At 41.1% G+C, this 17,347-nt stretch overlaps 1 protein-coding gene across 2 annotated transcripts; it reads right to left on the bottom strand.

Moving 5' to 3' along the window:
- Positions 1–16,033, bottom strand: DDX20 (DEAD-box helicase 20). 2 transcript variants are annotated; one of them, XM_060184042.1, is made up of 12 exons: positions 15,936–16,033; positions 15,459–15,766; positions 14,423–14,517; positions 10,936–11,104; positions 10,230–10,344; positions 9,682–9,824; positions 9,362–9,500; positions 9,208–9,266; positions 5,466–5,548; positions 5,034–5,139; positions 4,141–4,242; positions 1–1,639 (listed from the first exon to the last, which is right to left on the bottom strand). In XM_060184042.1, the coding sequence occupies exons 2-12, from the start codon at positions 15,655–15,657 to the stop codon at positions 477–479; spliced, it is 2,373 nt and encodes a 790-aa protein (XP_060040025.1). In that variant the 5' UTR covers positions 15,658–15,766; positions 15,936–16,033; the 3' UTR covers positions 1–476. The 2 variants fall into 2 exon arrangements, with proteins under 2 accessions (XP_060040025.1, XP_060040024.1); XM_060184041.1 differs by having other exon boundaries at positions 15,419–15,766; positions 15,936–16,027.
- Positions 16,034–17,347: the final 1,314 nt, after the last annotated feature.

Below are 17,347 nucleotides of genomic sequence, written 5' to 3'. Positions count from 1 at the left end.
TCTTTGGGAAAGTCAGAAGCAATGTTTATTCCTGTCTCACAAGAAAGGAAGATAATTTCTGATCAACCATGCTAATTTCTAATAATGCTCTTCTATAGAAATGCAACTCAAGACTTCTATAAAGAACTCCACAGTATAAAAAAAATTGTCAAGTTTCAACTGTTTTTATTTTTTTCTTAAGCAGTGGTCTTTTAAATGTTCCTTTTGAAATGGTTATAGGAAATGGCACTCTGAAACCTTTAAGTTCTGTGTCTTAAAAATGCTCTCAAGAATCACATCTAGGAAATTTCTTTATAGAAGATATGACTGGTCTAAATCAAAGCAAACTGAAAAATAGATGTGTCGTAGCAGAAAGTCTCAGGATCTTTTTAGTTCTTAAAAATTGCCATATGTCACTCTACTTTAGGTCAAGGAGGATGGTTGTCCAAATGTCTCCCTAGTTGATGTTTCCTGATGGTCTGAGGTATGTCTTGCTATCACTGGTTGCTACGCATCATTTCTTGAAGATAAACAGTATTCATGTGATAGGCTGCCATCCAATTCGGATGCCTCTGAACATTCCAATAGTATGACTGAGAAGCAGCAGCATAGTATTCCTGCCATGCCCTGTAGTAAGCTCTCCAATACTCTTCGTAATCCTGATAGGTATCAGAAAAACCTGGAATTGTTTCTCTATGAGAGTCATACCAACCATCTTCCTGGGACTCGGTCCGTAATCGATAAGAAGACCGTCTAGGAAGGCTTCTCCGGCTCTGCTTACTTTTCTGGTTAGCCCCCTCTTTATGCCTTGAGTTTGTTTGGATTTCAGGTGATCCATGATATTCTACGAGATTGGGGGTGCCATTTCCATTCTGAGTTTGTTCCAAAGAGACATGGCCATGTATAGGAACAGATTCTGAGTCCTTCAGCTGAGTATCAGAAGAACCCTCCAAGTATGATTTATTGCCTTTACTCTGGGAAGAAGTCCTTGAGCTGTAAGAATCACTATCACTCTCAGAGTCTCCAGATTGGCTACTATTTGCCAGTATCTGCACTCTCTCTTCAGTAATTCTATTCCTCACAAAGCCATTTTGAGGATTCACAGTTTGATCTCCAGGACCTGTGTAGTGCCTGATAATTTCCACAGGTTTCTCTAAGCCCTCTTTAATGTAATGTTCATAATCTTCTATCAGTTCTGAGAAAGTCAAAGTGCATGGCAAATGGGTTTTAAACGAAGACAGACAAGGGATTTTGGGGAGTGAAACAGGTAAAGTTTCTTTAGCCTGCTGGTGACTGTTAGTGGAGTTTTCAACAGGTGACTGAACAGAATTCTTCATTTGCTCTTCTAGTTGTATGGCACAGCCCAGTTCTTTTGGTGACACTGCTTCTTCTATGACTCTACACTCTGAGTGGCTTTTCAGCAGAAGCTTTGGTTTGGTATTACTTTTTGATCTGACTGAGTGGGCAGATACAGAACTATTTCTAGAGGAAATCATGTGGTTACCATGAGTTTTCTGAGTTTGAATGGTTCTCTCTATTTTTTTAACTTGTTTTTTCAATGGCTGGGCAGGTTCAGTTGCTAAGCCATATGTATGCACAGCAGCCTTAACCTCAACATCACAATCCAAACATTCTTCCATCAGACCCGGTGGAATGGGATCTATATAAAATGAATAAAAAAGTATTAAATCTCAAGGTGCTCTAGTAGACTGCATTTTATGAATAATTTCATAAAGCTTTATAATCAAGTAGGGTTGAGACAAAATATATTAATAATATGCTAAGAAGCTGGAGAAATATGCTGATAGCTTAAGACACAAGCAATAATGCAGGGAAAAAATGTCCCTAGGGGGCCAGGCAGTGGCACATCTGGTTAAATGTATACATTACAGTGTGAAAGGACCGTAGTTCAAGTTCCTGGTCCCCACCTGCTGGGGGAAGCTTCAAGAGCAGTCTCTTTGCTCTCCCTCTCTATCCCACCTTCCCCTCTCAATTTCTGTCCTATCAGATAAAATAATAAATAATAGTAAGAAAGAAATCTGCCTCCAGTTATACAAGATACATCCATATTAGTAAACAATATCCCCCAAACATACTTGATAAAATCTTACTCTTAACATCTGCAGCAATGAGCAGGGTATATGCCTTGCCATGTGTGTAGCCTAGGTTCAAACCCCCAGCACACGGTAAGCTCTGGTGCTATGATATCTGTCCCTCTCTCTGTCTCTACCTAAAGTAAAAAGAACTATTAATCTGGAATAGTAAAATCACAAGACCTCTGCCTGCATCTTAAAAAAAAAAGTCTACAATAATTCTATATTTTCTCTCAGTCGCTACCCCCTTTATCTCACTACTTCTGACAACAAAAGAAGATATGGGGAAACAGCTTGCTACCTACTCAAAGTTTATCAACTAGAAAACAATACAACTACAACTCTGTGCCCAAGTAAAGCTGCCACTCTATACTACACAACAGTGGAGACAAAATCTCTACACAGGAAAAAATAGCCAAATGACTATTAAATAAAATAATAATAATAATGTCTGATACCAGTGACATGTTGTAAAAAGCTTGCTGGTGTCAGCTCTCTGAATTCCATGTCTTACCCAAATGTGAGAATTTACTTCCAACTGCACACTCACGCTTTGACAAAGTGTGATCAATTTTATCTGAGGCAGACAAATATACAGAATTATGGCTTTAAAAAGCTCGCTATATAGGTTCTTCAAACGAGACTGATTCTCTGCTGAATACTTTTAACTCTGATTCCTACTAAGGTAATGTCCCTTGCTTGTGCAGGGCTGATTTCCCTCCTAGTACTACCCCAGGCAATTCATCCAGTACTACAAATTCCTAGACCAAATGTATATCTAAAACCATGAATATCATTTTCAACACTTAAGGACCTACCAGCATTACAAAGAGATATGAACTACCTGCATCATTTTCTGGTATAATTCAAAGGCAATTTTCATTAAAATTATTTTTATTTATAAAACGGAAACATTGACAAAAAAAAAAACAAAAGAGGGTTACAACTCCACACAATTCCCACCACCAGAACTCCATATCCCATCCCCTCCCCTGATAGCTTTCCTATTCTTTATCCCTCTGGGCATATGGACCCAGGGTCATTATGGGATGCAGAAGGTGGAAGGTCTGGCTTTAGTGATTGCTTCCCCACTGAACATGAGCATTGGCAGGTCAATCCATACTCCCAGCCTGTCTCTCTCTTTCCCTAGTGGGGCAGGGTTGTGGGGAAGCGTTACCAGAAGTTTTAACCCTTTTATTCCAATTTGCAATTTATTTTTTCCATGTATACTCTTAACACATCACCAACAGATTTTTATATGTAGAGAAAAAACATAACAATCTTGAAACTGATAGAAAAAAAACTATAACATTTTTTATTAAGTCAGAATGTAAGTTTAGAACTAGAAATCTGTATAAAAATCATAAAATGAATTATTACAAAGCCAGAAACAGTAAAACCTACGAAACTCCCAGATATGCTGGACTTTTTTTGCTTTGTTTTCCACCAGGGTTCTCTCTACACTCCAGGTGACTATTTCAGATTTAACCCTTTGATAGAGACAGAGGGAGGGGGAGAAGAGATACCTGCAGCACTGCTTCTCTACTCGTAAGATTCCCCCCTGCAGGGTAGGGGTCCAGAGGTTGAACCAGGTCCTTATGTACTACAAGATATGCATTCAACCAGGTGCACCACTAGTTAGTTGTGCACCTAGACAACTAACTTGGTTTTGTAAATATAAAGTAGTAAAAATTTTACAGCTTTATTTACTCAGTAACTAGGCACTCTATGGGGCCAGATAGTGGCACAATGGATAGAACACAGACATTACCATGTGAGATCACCAGGGTTCAAGCCCCAGTTACCCCACAGGGTGCAGGTTCCATGAGCTAGTAGCAGAACAGGTATTTCTCACTCACTCTCCCTCCCCTTCTTTCTGCCTTCATTAAAAAAGAAATGGTGGCCAGGAACAGTGAATTTTTCATGTAGGCACCAGCCTGGTGGGAAAAAAAAAAAAAAGTTCAAAACCTATGTAACCCACATTGTAACAATAAGCAAAACATCATACTGAGTTTATAAGGCCTGTCATCATTACTATTAATTTGACAACAAAGCACACAAAACATACCTGGTAAAGGGAGAAGGTTGATATTACATTTCTGGGCAATTTTCATCATCATATTTTCTTCCTCTCCTCGGCAGCAGTAGGTCACTGTCAGTCCCAGAGTTCCTAAAGTGTAGAGAGAATATTTAGTAAATCATTTCCACAGAAATGGCACTCTAAGCCCACCTGTTCATTACAGATTCCTCCTCTTAAAGAAAATAACTAAGGACCAGGCAGTGGCACAGCTGGTTGAGCAAGCATGTTACTATGCTCAAGGATCAGGGTTCATACCCCCAACTGTGGGGTGAGTGTGTGTGGAGGGGGTTGCTTCATGAGTGGTAAAGCAGATCTGCAGGTATCTATATTTCTCTATCCTTACCTTTTCCCTACCCTTTCAATTTCTGTCCTATCAAATAAAATAGGAGGAAAAAAGGACAAAATGGCCACTGGGAGTGTTAAATTTGTAGTTCCAGTACCAAGCCCCAGCCATAATCCTGGTAGCAATAAAAACAACAAAAAAGAGGGGTCAGGCGGTATCGCAGTGGATTAAGCGCACATGGCACAAAGTGCAAGGACCAATAAGGATCCTGGTTTAAGACTCCGGCTCCCCACCTACAGGGGGTTCACTTCACAAGCAGTGAAGCAGGTCTGCAGATGTCTGTCTTTCTCTCCCCCCTCCCTATCTTCCCTCCTCTTGATTTCTCTCTGTCCTATCCAACAGCAGCAGCAGCAATGACAACAATAACAATGCCAACAGCAAGGGTAACAACAAGGGCAACAAAATGGGAAAAATGGCCTCCAGGAACAGTGGATTCATAGTGCCTGCACTGAACCACAGCAATAATCCTGAAGGCAAAAAAAAAAAAAAAAAAAAGAGAGAGAGAGAAACAAAAAGAAGGCAAGCATTGTTTTTATACCAAAACGACCAGCTCTGCCAATCCGATGCATGTATGTTTCCCAATCCAGTGGCACATCCAGATTTACAACCAAATTCACCTTCTCAGCATCAATCCCACGAGATGTCTTAAATAAGAAAGTAAATAACTATCAGCATTAACTGCAGAACGGCTACCAATGTAAACTATTATTATTCTTGTATAACCATAAGTGAAATTAAGAACATGGAACTATTAAATAGCAAAGAAATTTCTAATAATTAAGTTCAAGAATAAAGATGAAAATACAAAAGGCATTTAAAAAAAAAAAAGTACCACCCAACACTAGAAAGAGGATCATCATCTGGTATTCTTGTTAAGACACCCACCACATAAAGTAGGTGAGATCTGTACATATCATAATAGAACATATGTCAAGAAGGATTAGTCACCCAAGTTGAACAGGAAGCTTACCAAATCTGTGGAAATGAGGACTCTGCAATGAAACTGCTTCAGTTTAGCCATAGCATCAAGACGCTGATTCTGATTCATGTTGCCTAAAAAGATCCAGAAAAGATCAAACAAGCTAGTAGGGCTTCAGAGGTGGCATGTAAAGCATGTCCCTGGTGTCACATGAAAGCAATAGAGACAAAAACAGAGCCACAGAGCAGCATGGATGGTAGAGTAGTTATCTCATAGACTTAAAAACAGACTTAAATAGACTTAAAAATAGAATTAAAGAGACATTTAGCAAATTCATAAGCAGAAATCATAATTTCCAAAACTTCATACCTACTGGTCAAAGGTCATTGTCTTATATGCAAATCCAGATTAAGACCTGAAGTCTTTTGGTTATGCGATCAGCTTGACTTCTTAAATCAATCTTTAATGGTGACTAGGTTATGACTATAGATATATTTTCCAAGTTTCATGAGATATTTTACTAGGAAAATAAAACTGCTTTAATCAACTTTTTATAAATTTGGTGTTGAAGTGTAATACGCAGTTAAAACACTGGTTCATTAAGTATATTCTGCTCAGGGGCTGGGCAGTGGGACAATGGCTTAAGCGCACACTGTATGAAGTACAGGGAATAGCACATGGATCCCGGTTCAAGCCCCCAGCTACCCACATGCAGGGGAGTCGCTTCATAATCAGTGCAGCAGGTCTGCAGGTGTCTACCTTTCTCTCCCCCTCTCTCTTTTCCCTTCCTCTCAATTTCTCTCTGTCCTATCCAACAACAAGAAAAAAAAAGAAAGGAAAGAAATAGAGAAAGAAAGAAAGAAAGGAAGGAAGGAAGGAAGGAAGGAAGACAGACAGAAAGAAAGAAAGAAATAGAATGGCCACCAGGAACAAAAGATTCAAAGTGCAGGCACTGAGCCCCAACAATACCCCTGAAGGCAAAAATAAACAAATAAATATAAATAATAATCATGTGTGGCCCAGTAGTTTGTGCGATGGCTAGAGCACTGGACTTGCAAGCATAAGGTCCAGAATTCAATCCTCAGCATCACATATGCCAACATAATGTGTCTCTCCTCTCTCTCTCTCATAAATAAAATAATCTTAAAAGAAAAAAAAAAGTTTATTGGGAGGTCAGGCAGTAGCGCAGAGCACATGGTGCAAAGCGCAAGGACCAGCACTGGGACCCCAGTTTGAGCCCCCAGCTCCCCACCTGCAGGGAGGATCGCTTTACAAGTGGTAAAGCAGGTCTACAGGTGTCTATCTTTCTCTACCCCTCTCTGTCTTCCCCTCTTCTCTCCATTTCTCTCTGTCCTATCCAACAACAACAATATCAATAACAACAGGGCAACAAAAATGGGAAATGATAGCCTCCATGAGCAATGGATTCATAGTACAGGCACTGAACCCCAGCGATAACCCTAGAGTCAAGAAAAAAGAAAAAGTGTAGCAGTATTCCATGACATAACATGACTAGCTTAAATGTTACTGGGTTAAAACCTAAAGTGAGGATTAGGATATAACTCATGTAATAGAGTCCATGCCTTATATGCCCTAGATTTGAGACCCCAAGTGTGGGAGCCACAAAGAGCACTGAGAGACCTCATGGAGAATGGTGCTATGCTGTGTCTGTCTGTCTGTCTCTCTCTCTCTCTCAAAAGATAAAGAATAAAAAACTGAGCTAAGGAGGTTGTTTAGCATTATTATGTATACATGTTCAAGGCCATGGATTCACTCCCTGATGCTGCATAAAAAATTTTTTTTTAAATCTATGGCCTGTGAAAGGGCACGTAGTAGAGCATTAGACTTGCAAGCATGTAGTCTTGAGTTCAATTCACAGCACCACACGTGCCATAGTGATGCTCTGACTTCTACCTCTCCCTCTCTTCTCTTTTCCTCTCTCTCTGAGCTGGAGGTTCAGGAGATTGCTCAGCTGCTAGAGTTCATATCTAACCATGCCAAGAGGCACTGGACTTAAGCCCTAGCACCAGATAAGAGCACTATGGATAGCATCAGAGGGGCACCATAGATGAAGTATTGCTATAGTTTCTCTCCTCTTGAGAGAGAAAGGAAGGAAGGAAAGAAGGAAGGAGGAATTTGACCCAAGGAAGAAAACTATTTGGCAGCATCATAAGTACACATGGTTCTGAATTCATTTATCACTGAATTGAGGGGGAGGGGAAATTTTATATATATATATATATATATCTATATATATATATATATATATATATATAGAGAGAGAGAGAGAGAGAGAGGGAGAGACATTAATTAAAACTGTAAAGAGTAACCAGGGAGATAGCTGAGCAAGTAGAACAGGGGGTCCCAAGTTCAAATGCCAGGTCACGTAAATCAAAGCAGGTGGTTTCTTCCACTTCACTTTCAATGAGTAAATATTAGGGAGAAAAAGATTCATAAAAGTATCTCACTAATCAGAATTATAATTTTTTCATTTCTTTAATTTTTTTAATTATCATTAGACAGAGACAGCCAGAAATCTAGAGGGAAAAGGTGAGAGGGAGGGACAGAGAGACACCTGCAATACTGTTTCACCTCTAGCAAAGCTTTCCCCCTACAGGTAGGGACCAGGGGTTCACACCTGGGTTCTTGGCCTTGTAATATGTGCACTCAACCAGGTGTACCAACACTTGCCCCCATGTTTGTTTTTGTTTTTTCATTTCTTTAAGCCAGGAGTAATAAATTAGCTTTGTTTCAAAAATGAATAATTTTGACCTTTCACAAGACTATAGTCAATCTGATCATCAATTCTCAGATTTTAATAACTATATAAAGAATCAAAGTCACTTAAGATGACAAAGGCAAACATTATTTTATAAATTTATTAAATGTTTCATGACCATAAGTCACTTCCTAAGTTTTTATTATATACCAAGTTACTTCCTAAAAAATAAGTGCATAATTTAATTCAAAGAGACATATGCAACCATGTTCATTATATGCAATAGCCAGAGTGAAAGCAGCCTACAGGCCCATTGACAAATGACTAGAGAAAGAAGTTATGGGACATATACTCCATAAATACTCTCTGCAATCAAAAGACAACACTATGTCCTTTGGGACAAAATGGCTGGAAGTGGAGGTGATTATGCTTAGCAAAATAAGTAAACAAGTGAAAGACAACTACTGGATAGTTTCATTCATATGTGGATACTAGAGAACTACAAGGCTGGGTGGTGGTGCACCTGGCTGAGCCACACATTACAGTGTGTTCAAGGGCTCAATCCCCACTTGCAGGGGGAAACTTCACATGCAGTGAAGCAGTCAGTGCTGCAGGTATCTCTTGCTCTCCCTAACTCCCCTCCCTCTCAACTTGTCTCTATCCAAAATAAATAAATAAAACATTTAAGAGAGAACTAAAGCATATGAACTAGCAAAAAAAGAATGAAAAAAAGAAAAAAATAACAGAAAGTCTCTAAGACTTTGTGAAAACTATAGTGGTTATTACTGAGAGAGTGGGCACAGAACTTTGGTTGTACTTTGGTAGTAGAACTCTACCCTATGATTTTACAATCTTGTAAAACCATTGTTAATCACACATTTAAAAATGGCTTTTAAAAAAAGTGTCCTGATAAAATTAAATCCCAGTGAAAAATAAACCTAAAATTTCCTTTACTCTGAAGACTCAACATATAATGTCACACTCACAAAGTAACTCATAGAGTCATATTTATTCCTCCTGACTTTGAAATGGCTTCATTAGAATACTAAACAAGGATACAAGAGGGGAACTTACCTGAAATGCACTCAGCAGGAAAACCTTTAGAAGAAAGGATATCAGCCAAATGTTGTGCTCTATGATAAAAACAGGAAACACAAGTTATAATTACACTGCTGTAACCATCCTGATACCACAAGTCTCCCCAGATAATCTCCTAAGGGTATACTACCTGCTATGCAAATTAGAAAAAACTAATGCTTGATTAAATGGAATTTTGCTGAACAGTTCCTGCAAATGCTGAGTCTTTTCCTCAAAGATCTTATGGGCCAAAGGATATGAATTGACAACCTTGTAATATTGTTTCACACCTATAAGGAAACAAATAGTTCTCTGTTAAAACATACTATTATCTCAATAGTAAATAGGAATGTCTGTTAAAACATACTACTATTATCTCAATAGTAAATAGGAATGCAATAACCACTAGGTAAAGAAAAGCTTCAGAACATCACAATGCAATTAATTTAAACAGCCACCATCTGCACCCACCTATGAGACTTGGATCGCTAGAATTTAATCTCACAAAAGTGGGCTCTCTCATGTACTTTGTCAAAGCATTAGCCAAAACTTCAGGGTAAGTAGCTGATACTGCCAACATCTGCTTACTAGCAGGAAGGGAAGAATAAATCCAACTGCAAAACAGAAAAAAAGACATCATGAAAATTAAATAGTAATCACAATCAGGAAAAGCTAAAGATAGTTAGCCTTGGGGGTCAGGTGATAGCACAGGTTAATCACACACCATGGGAAGCACAAGGACCAATGTAAGGGCATAAGGATCCCAGTTCAAGCACCCCAGCGCCCCACCTGCAGGGGGGTCACTTCACATGCGGTGAAGCAGGTCTTCAGGTGTCTTATCTTTCTCTCCCCCTCTGTCTTCCCCTCCTCTCTCAATTTCTCTCTGTCCTATCCAACAATGACATCAATGACAAGAATAATAATAACCACAATAACAATAAGACAACAAGGGCAACAAAAGGGGAAAAAAAAAAAAAGATAGTTACCCTGGGGTACCATTTAATAGTCACTTTTCTTACTTTATTTGCTCCTGGAAGCTGCCTTCTTCTAAAAGCTTATCTGCTTCATCAAGAATGAAGAGACGTATACTCCCTGGGTTCAAATAGTCAAGTTCTATCAGTTGTTTAATTCTACCTAAATTAAAAAAAACAAAAAAAAAAACTTTAGTATTTATGACACACCAAATATGAGCAAATTTCAGCTGCTGATGTTATTCTCCTTATTCAAAGTTATATTGCTCAATTTCCTCACCCAATCATTATTATGCATATTTCTACACTAATCCACAAATCAAAAACCCAGTCTTGCCCAAATCCACTACTTCCCCCTCATGTTTCATTACCACTTAAGTATGGAAAATAGCTCTATTCACATCAAAAGATTTAAACACTATGAAACTAAATGCTAGACTCTGATTCCTAGGCAAAAGAATATGAGAAAAGCAAAGCATAAGTCCAATTCACAGTTTAAAAGGGCTTCCTGAAAGTCACTTCATCCCTTTTCTCAGGCATCTATTCCATACTTGTTCTTAAGCATCTTTAGGAATGGAGGTTTCACAAGTCTCACTAGTTACGTGTCCAGACATGTACCTTACGTCTTTTCACTTAAAGCTCTTCAATAATTCTCGAAGGAGTTATACTTAGTAGACTCCCATATTATTATTATTACACCAAAAGTATTCAATTATATAAAGACTCCAATTATGAGCAGGCAGCATTTTCTTACCAGGAGATCCAACAGCAATATGACACTTTTTTAGTCTGCTTTTATCTTGTGATAATGGAGTCCCACCAATAAAGACATGACATTCTAAGCCTTCCATTTTTATTCCAATGCTTGTGATGACAGAATGTATCTGTACAGCAATTTCTCTTGTGGGAGCTAAGATTAAAATCTGAAGGAAAAAAAACATATTATGCATCTTTAATACAGTGAACTAAATACGTCATTAATTATAGGAGCTACTCTTCGTCTAATTAACATTTTAAATGATGAGTTTTTAAATTTTTCTTTATTGGGGGGATTATGATTTACAATCAACAGTAAAATACAATAGCTTGGTACATGTGTAACATTTCTTAGTTTTCCACATAACAATCTATCCCCCACCTAGGTTCTCCTCCACCATCATGCTCCAGAAACTGAGCACTCCCCTACACCATCTTTACTTTGGTGCAGTACACCAAATCCAGTCCAAGTTCTGCTTTGTGTTTTCCCTTCTGTTCTTAGTCTTCAACTTCTGTCTGTGACTGGAATCATCCCATAAGTATCCTCTTTCTTTTTTTTTTTTTAACCAGGGCACTGTTCAGCTCTGGTTTACAGTGGTGCAGGGGATTGAACCTGGAACTTTGGAGCCTCAGGCATGAGAGTCTGTTTGCATAACCATTATGCTATCTATCCTCCAGCCAAGTATCCTCTTTCTGACTTATCTCATTTAACATGATTACTTCATGCTCCATCCAAGATGAGGTGAAGAAGCTAAAAATCACCATTTTTAAATGGGTAGTATCCCACTGTGTATATATACCACAACTTACTTAGTCTCTAAATGAGTTTATTGACAAGTGAAATGAGCCCATTTATTCACTTATTCATTCACTAGAAAATAAGAATCTACTATGTGCTAGGCAACATTCAAATTGCTAGATGGGAAGTCAACAGTTAACAGCACAAAGTCTTTGTCCTACCCCACGGTATATTCAGCACTGATAAGCACTTATATAATGGCAGATAATGAAAAGTGCATAAATAAAAATGAAAAAGAGAAATGGCATGAAGGAGTCATGTTAAATGAAGAAAGGCCATGAAGAAAGGCCCTTCTAAGGAAATGACAACTGAGTCAAGACCTAAACATGCACCATAAAGTATGGGGCAGGGGCAGATAGCATAATAGTTATACAGACTCTCATGCCTGAGACTCCAAAGTCCCAAGTTCAATTCCCCACACCATCATAAGCCAGAGTTAAGTAGTGCTCTGGTTAAAAAGAAATTTAAAAAAAGAAATTTATATATCATATATATATATATATATATATATATATATATATATATATATATATCATCAAGTAGAGCTACAGGCATAGCACCTAGGAAAGAGGAAACAGTAAATGTAAAGGCTTTTTGATGGTTGCATTCTTGGTTTGTCTGAGGAATAGTAAGGTCCATGTGACTAGAAGAAATCAGAGGGGGAAGTAAAAGTCAAAGATCTGCCTCCAGGGACTAGGGCATGAAAGGCCGTGTGAGCAACAGTGAGAAAGAGCCTCAAGCTATAACTTCTGGAGAAGGTAAAATACACGTTTTCAACTATGAGAAGAAAAAAACTCCTTGAGAAAATACTAAACATTATTTATGTGTGAAGTTTGAATAGTTCTATTTTCATGGAGTCATTAAACCAAAACTGTTATTAGTAGTTTCTCTCTGGGTAGGTAAGACACTGCTATACTTTCTGAAACTTCTCTGAGTTTTCAAAGTTAAATATATATTATTTTGGTAACATAAGATATCTCAAGTTTAAAATACAGTTTGTGAAATAAAATAAAATAAAATAAAATAAAATAAAATAAAATAAAATAAAATTTGTGGAGCTTATTCATGGTGCCAGCATTTGACCAAACTATCAACTGCCAAATTGTGAGAAGTCAAAAATATCAAATACACATCAACTGATAAAATAGCCTAGGTTCTTGGAAAGCAGAACTTAGGTGCAATCAGCCAGGACTGGTAGATGTTAAGACTTAAAAAGCTTTATAGGGGGGAGTCGGGCTGTAGCGCAGCAGGTTAAGCGCAGGTGGCACAAAGCACAAGGACCGGCATAAGGATCCCGGTTCGAACCCCGGCTCCCCACCTGCAGGGGAGTCGCTTCACAGGCAGTGAAGCAGATCTGCAGGTGTCTATCTTTCTCTCCTCCTCTCTGTCTTCCCCTCCTCTCTCCATTTCTCTCTGTCCTATCCAACAATGACAACAACAATAATAACTACAACAATAAAACAACAAGGGCAACAAAAGGGAATGAATAAATAAATTAAATAAATATTAAAAAAAAAAAGCTTTATAGGGGGCTGAGTGGTAGCGCAGCGGGTTAAGTGCTATGGTGCGAAGCCCAAGGACCGGCATAAGGATCCTGGTTCAAGGTCCCCCTCACAGGCAGTGAAGAGGGTCTGCAGGTGTCTATCTTTCTCTCCCCCTCTCAATTTCTCTCTGTCCTATCTAACAGCAACAGCTATAGTAACAACAAGGGCAACAAAATGGGAAAAATGACCTCCAGGAGCAGTGGATTGGTAGCACAGGCACCAAGCCCCATCGATAACCCTGGAAGCAAAAAAAAAAGCTTTATAGACAATGAACATGGGTATGAAGATGAAAAAGCCCCTGTCGAAGAATCAGATACATAAGACTAAAAAAATAAAATGTCTTAACTACTAAACCACAAAACAAGGCTATAAAGGATATCTAGTTAATCTTTGTATTCCTAATGACTGGCATACTGTTTATACATAATATGAGCTCAACAGATCTTCGAGAAATGATCCAAATGTATTAATTCTAGTGATTTGGATAAGGTTATCTTACAGCTATTTCAAAAGAAACTAGCTGATGAGAGCACAACTGGATACATTCACACATCTTGATTAACCACAACAGCCAGAGTACCATGTTACTATGAAGACAAATGCTAAATACCACCATAATCTAGCTAGCAAGAGATCTGAAAAAGAAAATCTCTAACTGTATTCTCAATTGTCAACAAAACTAATACACAAGGTAAGACTTTTTATTTGTACTGTTTAGTAATAACAGTGGCCAGGTAAGTGGCTCATAAGTATAGCACAGGACTTCAAAGTGCCAGACCCTGATTTTGGAGACCCTGTGCCGCATATGCTGGTTGGATGCATTGGTTTCTCTCTCCACTCCCTCTCCTGTAAAACAAACCATTTTTTCTTAATGTCATAATAGAAAATTCCAAACTTCTCATTCTCATGGCTCTAATACTTCAAGACATAATAAATATATCCCTGGTCACCATCCACACCACAAACAGCCATTCATCTCCTTGGTGTCTATTTTTATACTTTTCTTTTTAATGCTTTTTACATGACTTAGTGCAACCATTTGTCAAATTCGGTTATCTCAGAGGTACAACTAGTATTTCATCTGATTTATGGGATAACACATTAACACACCCTCCCTCTGGGTCCCTCTGAGGCAAACTCACCTGAGTACTTAAGTTTTCAAGAATAAGAGTGTCCAAAGCAATAGTGGAGAATACACAGGTTTTCCCAGTTCCCGACTTGGCTTGAACAATTAAATCTGGAGGAGAAAAAAAAAAAATATATATATATATATTCATAGATATATTTATATAACATTCATCATCGTACTGTTACTGGCCAAAGCATCTGAGGTGCAGTCCTGACTAGCAGAGTCTAGAGATCACCTACTTGGCACCTCCGAAATGCGTCTTTCCCCTGAACCACTTGAAGTTTATCTCTTAACCTTACAACCACTCAGGGCTATGCCTTTGTTTTACAAAAACTAGGGGTGAGTGCACTGGTACAGCACCACCTGTTCCACGAGCAAGAACCAGAGTTCAAGGTCACCGTCCCCATCTGCAGCCGTGGAGCAGTGCTGCAGGTCTCTCTCTCTCCTCCACCATGTTGCATCCTCTGGGGGGGGGGGTGATCAACAGGGATCAGTGAGTGGGGTCTTGCAGGCACCGAGCACTGGCAACAACCAACCCTGGCTTTAAAAAAAAATGGGGGGAGGGGGCTCCAGGCGGTAGCTCAGCGGTTAAGTGCACGTGCAAAGCGCAAGGACCGGCATAAGGACCCCTGTTCGAGCCCCCAGCTCCCCACCTGCAGAGGAGTCGCTTCACAGGTGATGAGGCAGGTCTGCAGGTGTCTATCTTTCTCTCCCCCTCTGTCTTCCCCTCCTCTCTCCATTTCTCTGTCCTATCCAACGACAGCAACAACAATAACAACGATAAACAACAAGGGCAGCAAAAGAGGGGGGAATGTCCCCCAGGATCAGTGGATTCGTAGTGCAGGCACCGAGCCCCAGTGATAACTGGGGAGGGGGGGATGAGGGGAGGGGGGATGAGGGGAGGGGGGGATGAGGGGGGATGAGGGGGGAAGGCCGAGCTTGCAAGCATGCACCGACCGCCTGGCTCAGGAACCCACGGCCGCCCGACCCGCCGCCGCCCCTCACCCACCGAGCCCGCAGCGCCCCAGAGGAATAGCCTTGAGCTGCACCGGTGAGGGCCGCTCGAAGCCGGCCGCCCGCAGCCCCTCCAGCACCGGCCGAGACAGCAGCAGCGACTCGAAGTCCGCCGGCTCCGCCAGCAGCACGTCCCCCGTGCGGGTCCGTGGACCACCGAGATCGTGAGCTGTCCGCAGGCTTCGCACGGGCTCGGGGGCTGATTCGGGTGCCGACATTTGTGCGGCCACACATTCCGCCGACATAGCGGGGTCCTCGCTAGCTAAAGCCACTGGGGCTTCAAATGCCGCCGCCATCGCAGCTGCACCGCTGAATCTCGCGATGCTTTGAGGAGGCGGAGAGTCTGAGAACGAAAAGAAAAAAAACTTTATTGGCAGTCTTCTCGCGAAGACACTGACACGCCTGGTCTCATAAGAGGGAGGAGGGACGGAAGTAGAGGTTGAGAGGGGGCGGGGGAAAACTGCTAAGAAGAAAAAGTGTGGCCTGAGGAAGAAGAGGAAAACTGAAGCTACCGGTGTGTCGCCGCCTATGGCATGCAGGGGGCGCCGCGCGCTCACGGTGGGGCACCGCCCCGCCTCCGGCCCTCTGTGGGCGGGCCCGCGGGTTCAGCGCGCCTTGGGCACAAGGCGGCCTTTGTGACGCGCCTCGTGCGTCACGTCCCCTGGCTCAAGAACCGGGGTCGCAGCACCCTCCACCCAGATCCCTCCGCTCTCCTCCGCGGATCCCGGAGCTCGGAGTTCAGCGAGAGTGGGTCTTCCTGCAGTGTCGCTGCCTGCATGTGTGTCCCCAGCCCCTAGGAGTTTGTGACAGGAGGGGACCATGACTTGGGTCTAAAAACTGCTTTGACAGCTACCACGTTCACCTCTCCAGACCTCGCTTGAGCCTGGACTTGTGCACTCACCTGCTTCTTATCTCAGCCCCGCCACTCAGACTTCTAATAGGCATTTCACATTTTACTTGGCTTCTCTGTGTTGCTCCTGTTCCTTCCTCTCCCCACAACCCCAATGCTTTTGGGTGGTCACTTTGGGTCTTGATTTTTATGCCTTTGCTCAAATGTCATCCTCTCCAAGTCTTTCCTAAACACCCTAAGAGAGTTATTCCCCGCCCTCCCCGCCTTGTCCGTCCTATGCCTTTGCTGTTGGTCTCTATTCCTTTGTTCCTCCTCCTCTGTACCCCCCTTCCACCTCCTCGTCTTTTTTTTTCAGGGGTGGAAGTCGGATATATACATATATATTGGGGACAGAAACTGAGAGGGGGCCGGGTGGTGGCGCACCTGGTTGAGTCCGCATGTCGCAATGTGCAAGGATGCAGGTTCAAGGCCCGATCCCCACCTGCAGGAGGAAAGCTTTGCGAGTGGTGAAGCAGTGTGGCAGGTGATTCTGTCTCTCCCTTCTCTATCACCTCCTTCCCTCTCGATTTCTGGCTGTCTATCCAATAAATAAATAAATATGAAAGTAAATGAGAAGAAATGGGGAGGGAGAGAGAGGAGCACTTGTAGTCCTGATTCACCACTTGTGAAGTTTCTCCCATGCAAGTGCGGACCAGGGTCTTGAACCCCGGTCCTTGCGCATGGTAACGTGTGTGTTCAACCAGGCACAGCACCTCCAGGCCTATAGTTATTTTTTTAATTTTTTTAATATTTATTCCCTTTTGTTGCCCTTGTTTTATTGTTGTAGTTATTATTGTTGTTATTGATGTTGTCGTTGTTGGATAGAACAGAGAGAAATGGAGAGAGGAGGGGAAAACAGAGAGAGGGAGAGAAAGACACCTGCAGGCCTGCTTCACTGCTTGCGAATCAACAACGCCCCTGCAGGTAGGGGGCTCCAGCCGGGATCCTTACGCTGGTATTTGCAACTATGCTTTACCTACTGCACTACCAACCTACTCCCTGTAGTTATTTTTTAGATGGAGACAGAGTGAGAAA

Source organism: Erinaceus europaeus, unplaced genomic scaffold (assembly GCF_950295315.1).
Source record: "Erinaceus europaeus unplaced genomic scaffold, mEriEur2.1 scaffold_872, whole genome shotgun sequence".
NCBI lineage: Eukaryota > Metazoa > Chordata > Mammalia > Eulipotyphla > Erinaceidae > Erinaceus > Erinaceus europaeus.
Note: the sequence above shows the minus strand (reverse complement) of the source record. Positions and strands in the feature narration are given on the sequence as shown.

Bases quoted from the DNA above. Each gene is read 5' to 3' on its own strand.
- DDX20 (XM_060184041.1), bottom strand. From the start codon at position 15,719: ATGGCGGCGGCATTTGAAGCCCCAGTGGCTTTAGCTAGCGAGGACCCC. The intron at 14,518-15,418 runs GTGGGTGAGGGG...TTTCTCCTCCAG, and splicing joins TCTGGGGCGCTGCGGGCTCG to ATTTAATTGTTCAAGCCAAG. The intron at 10,345-10,935 runs GTAAGAAAATGC...TTTTTAATTTAG, and splicing joins TATTGCTGTTGGATCTCCTG to GTAGAATTAAACAACTGATA.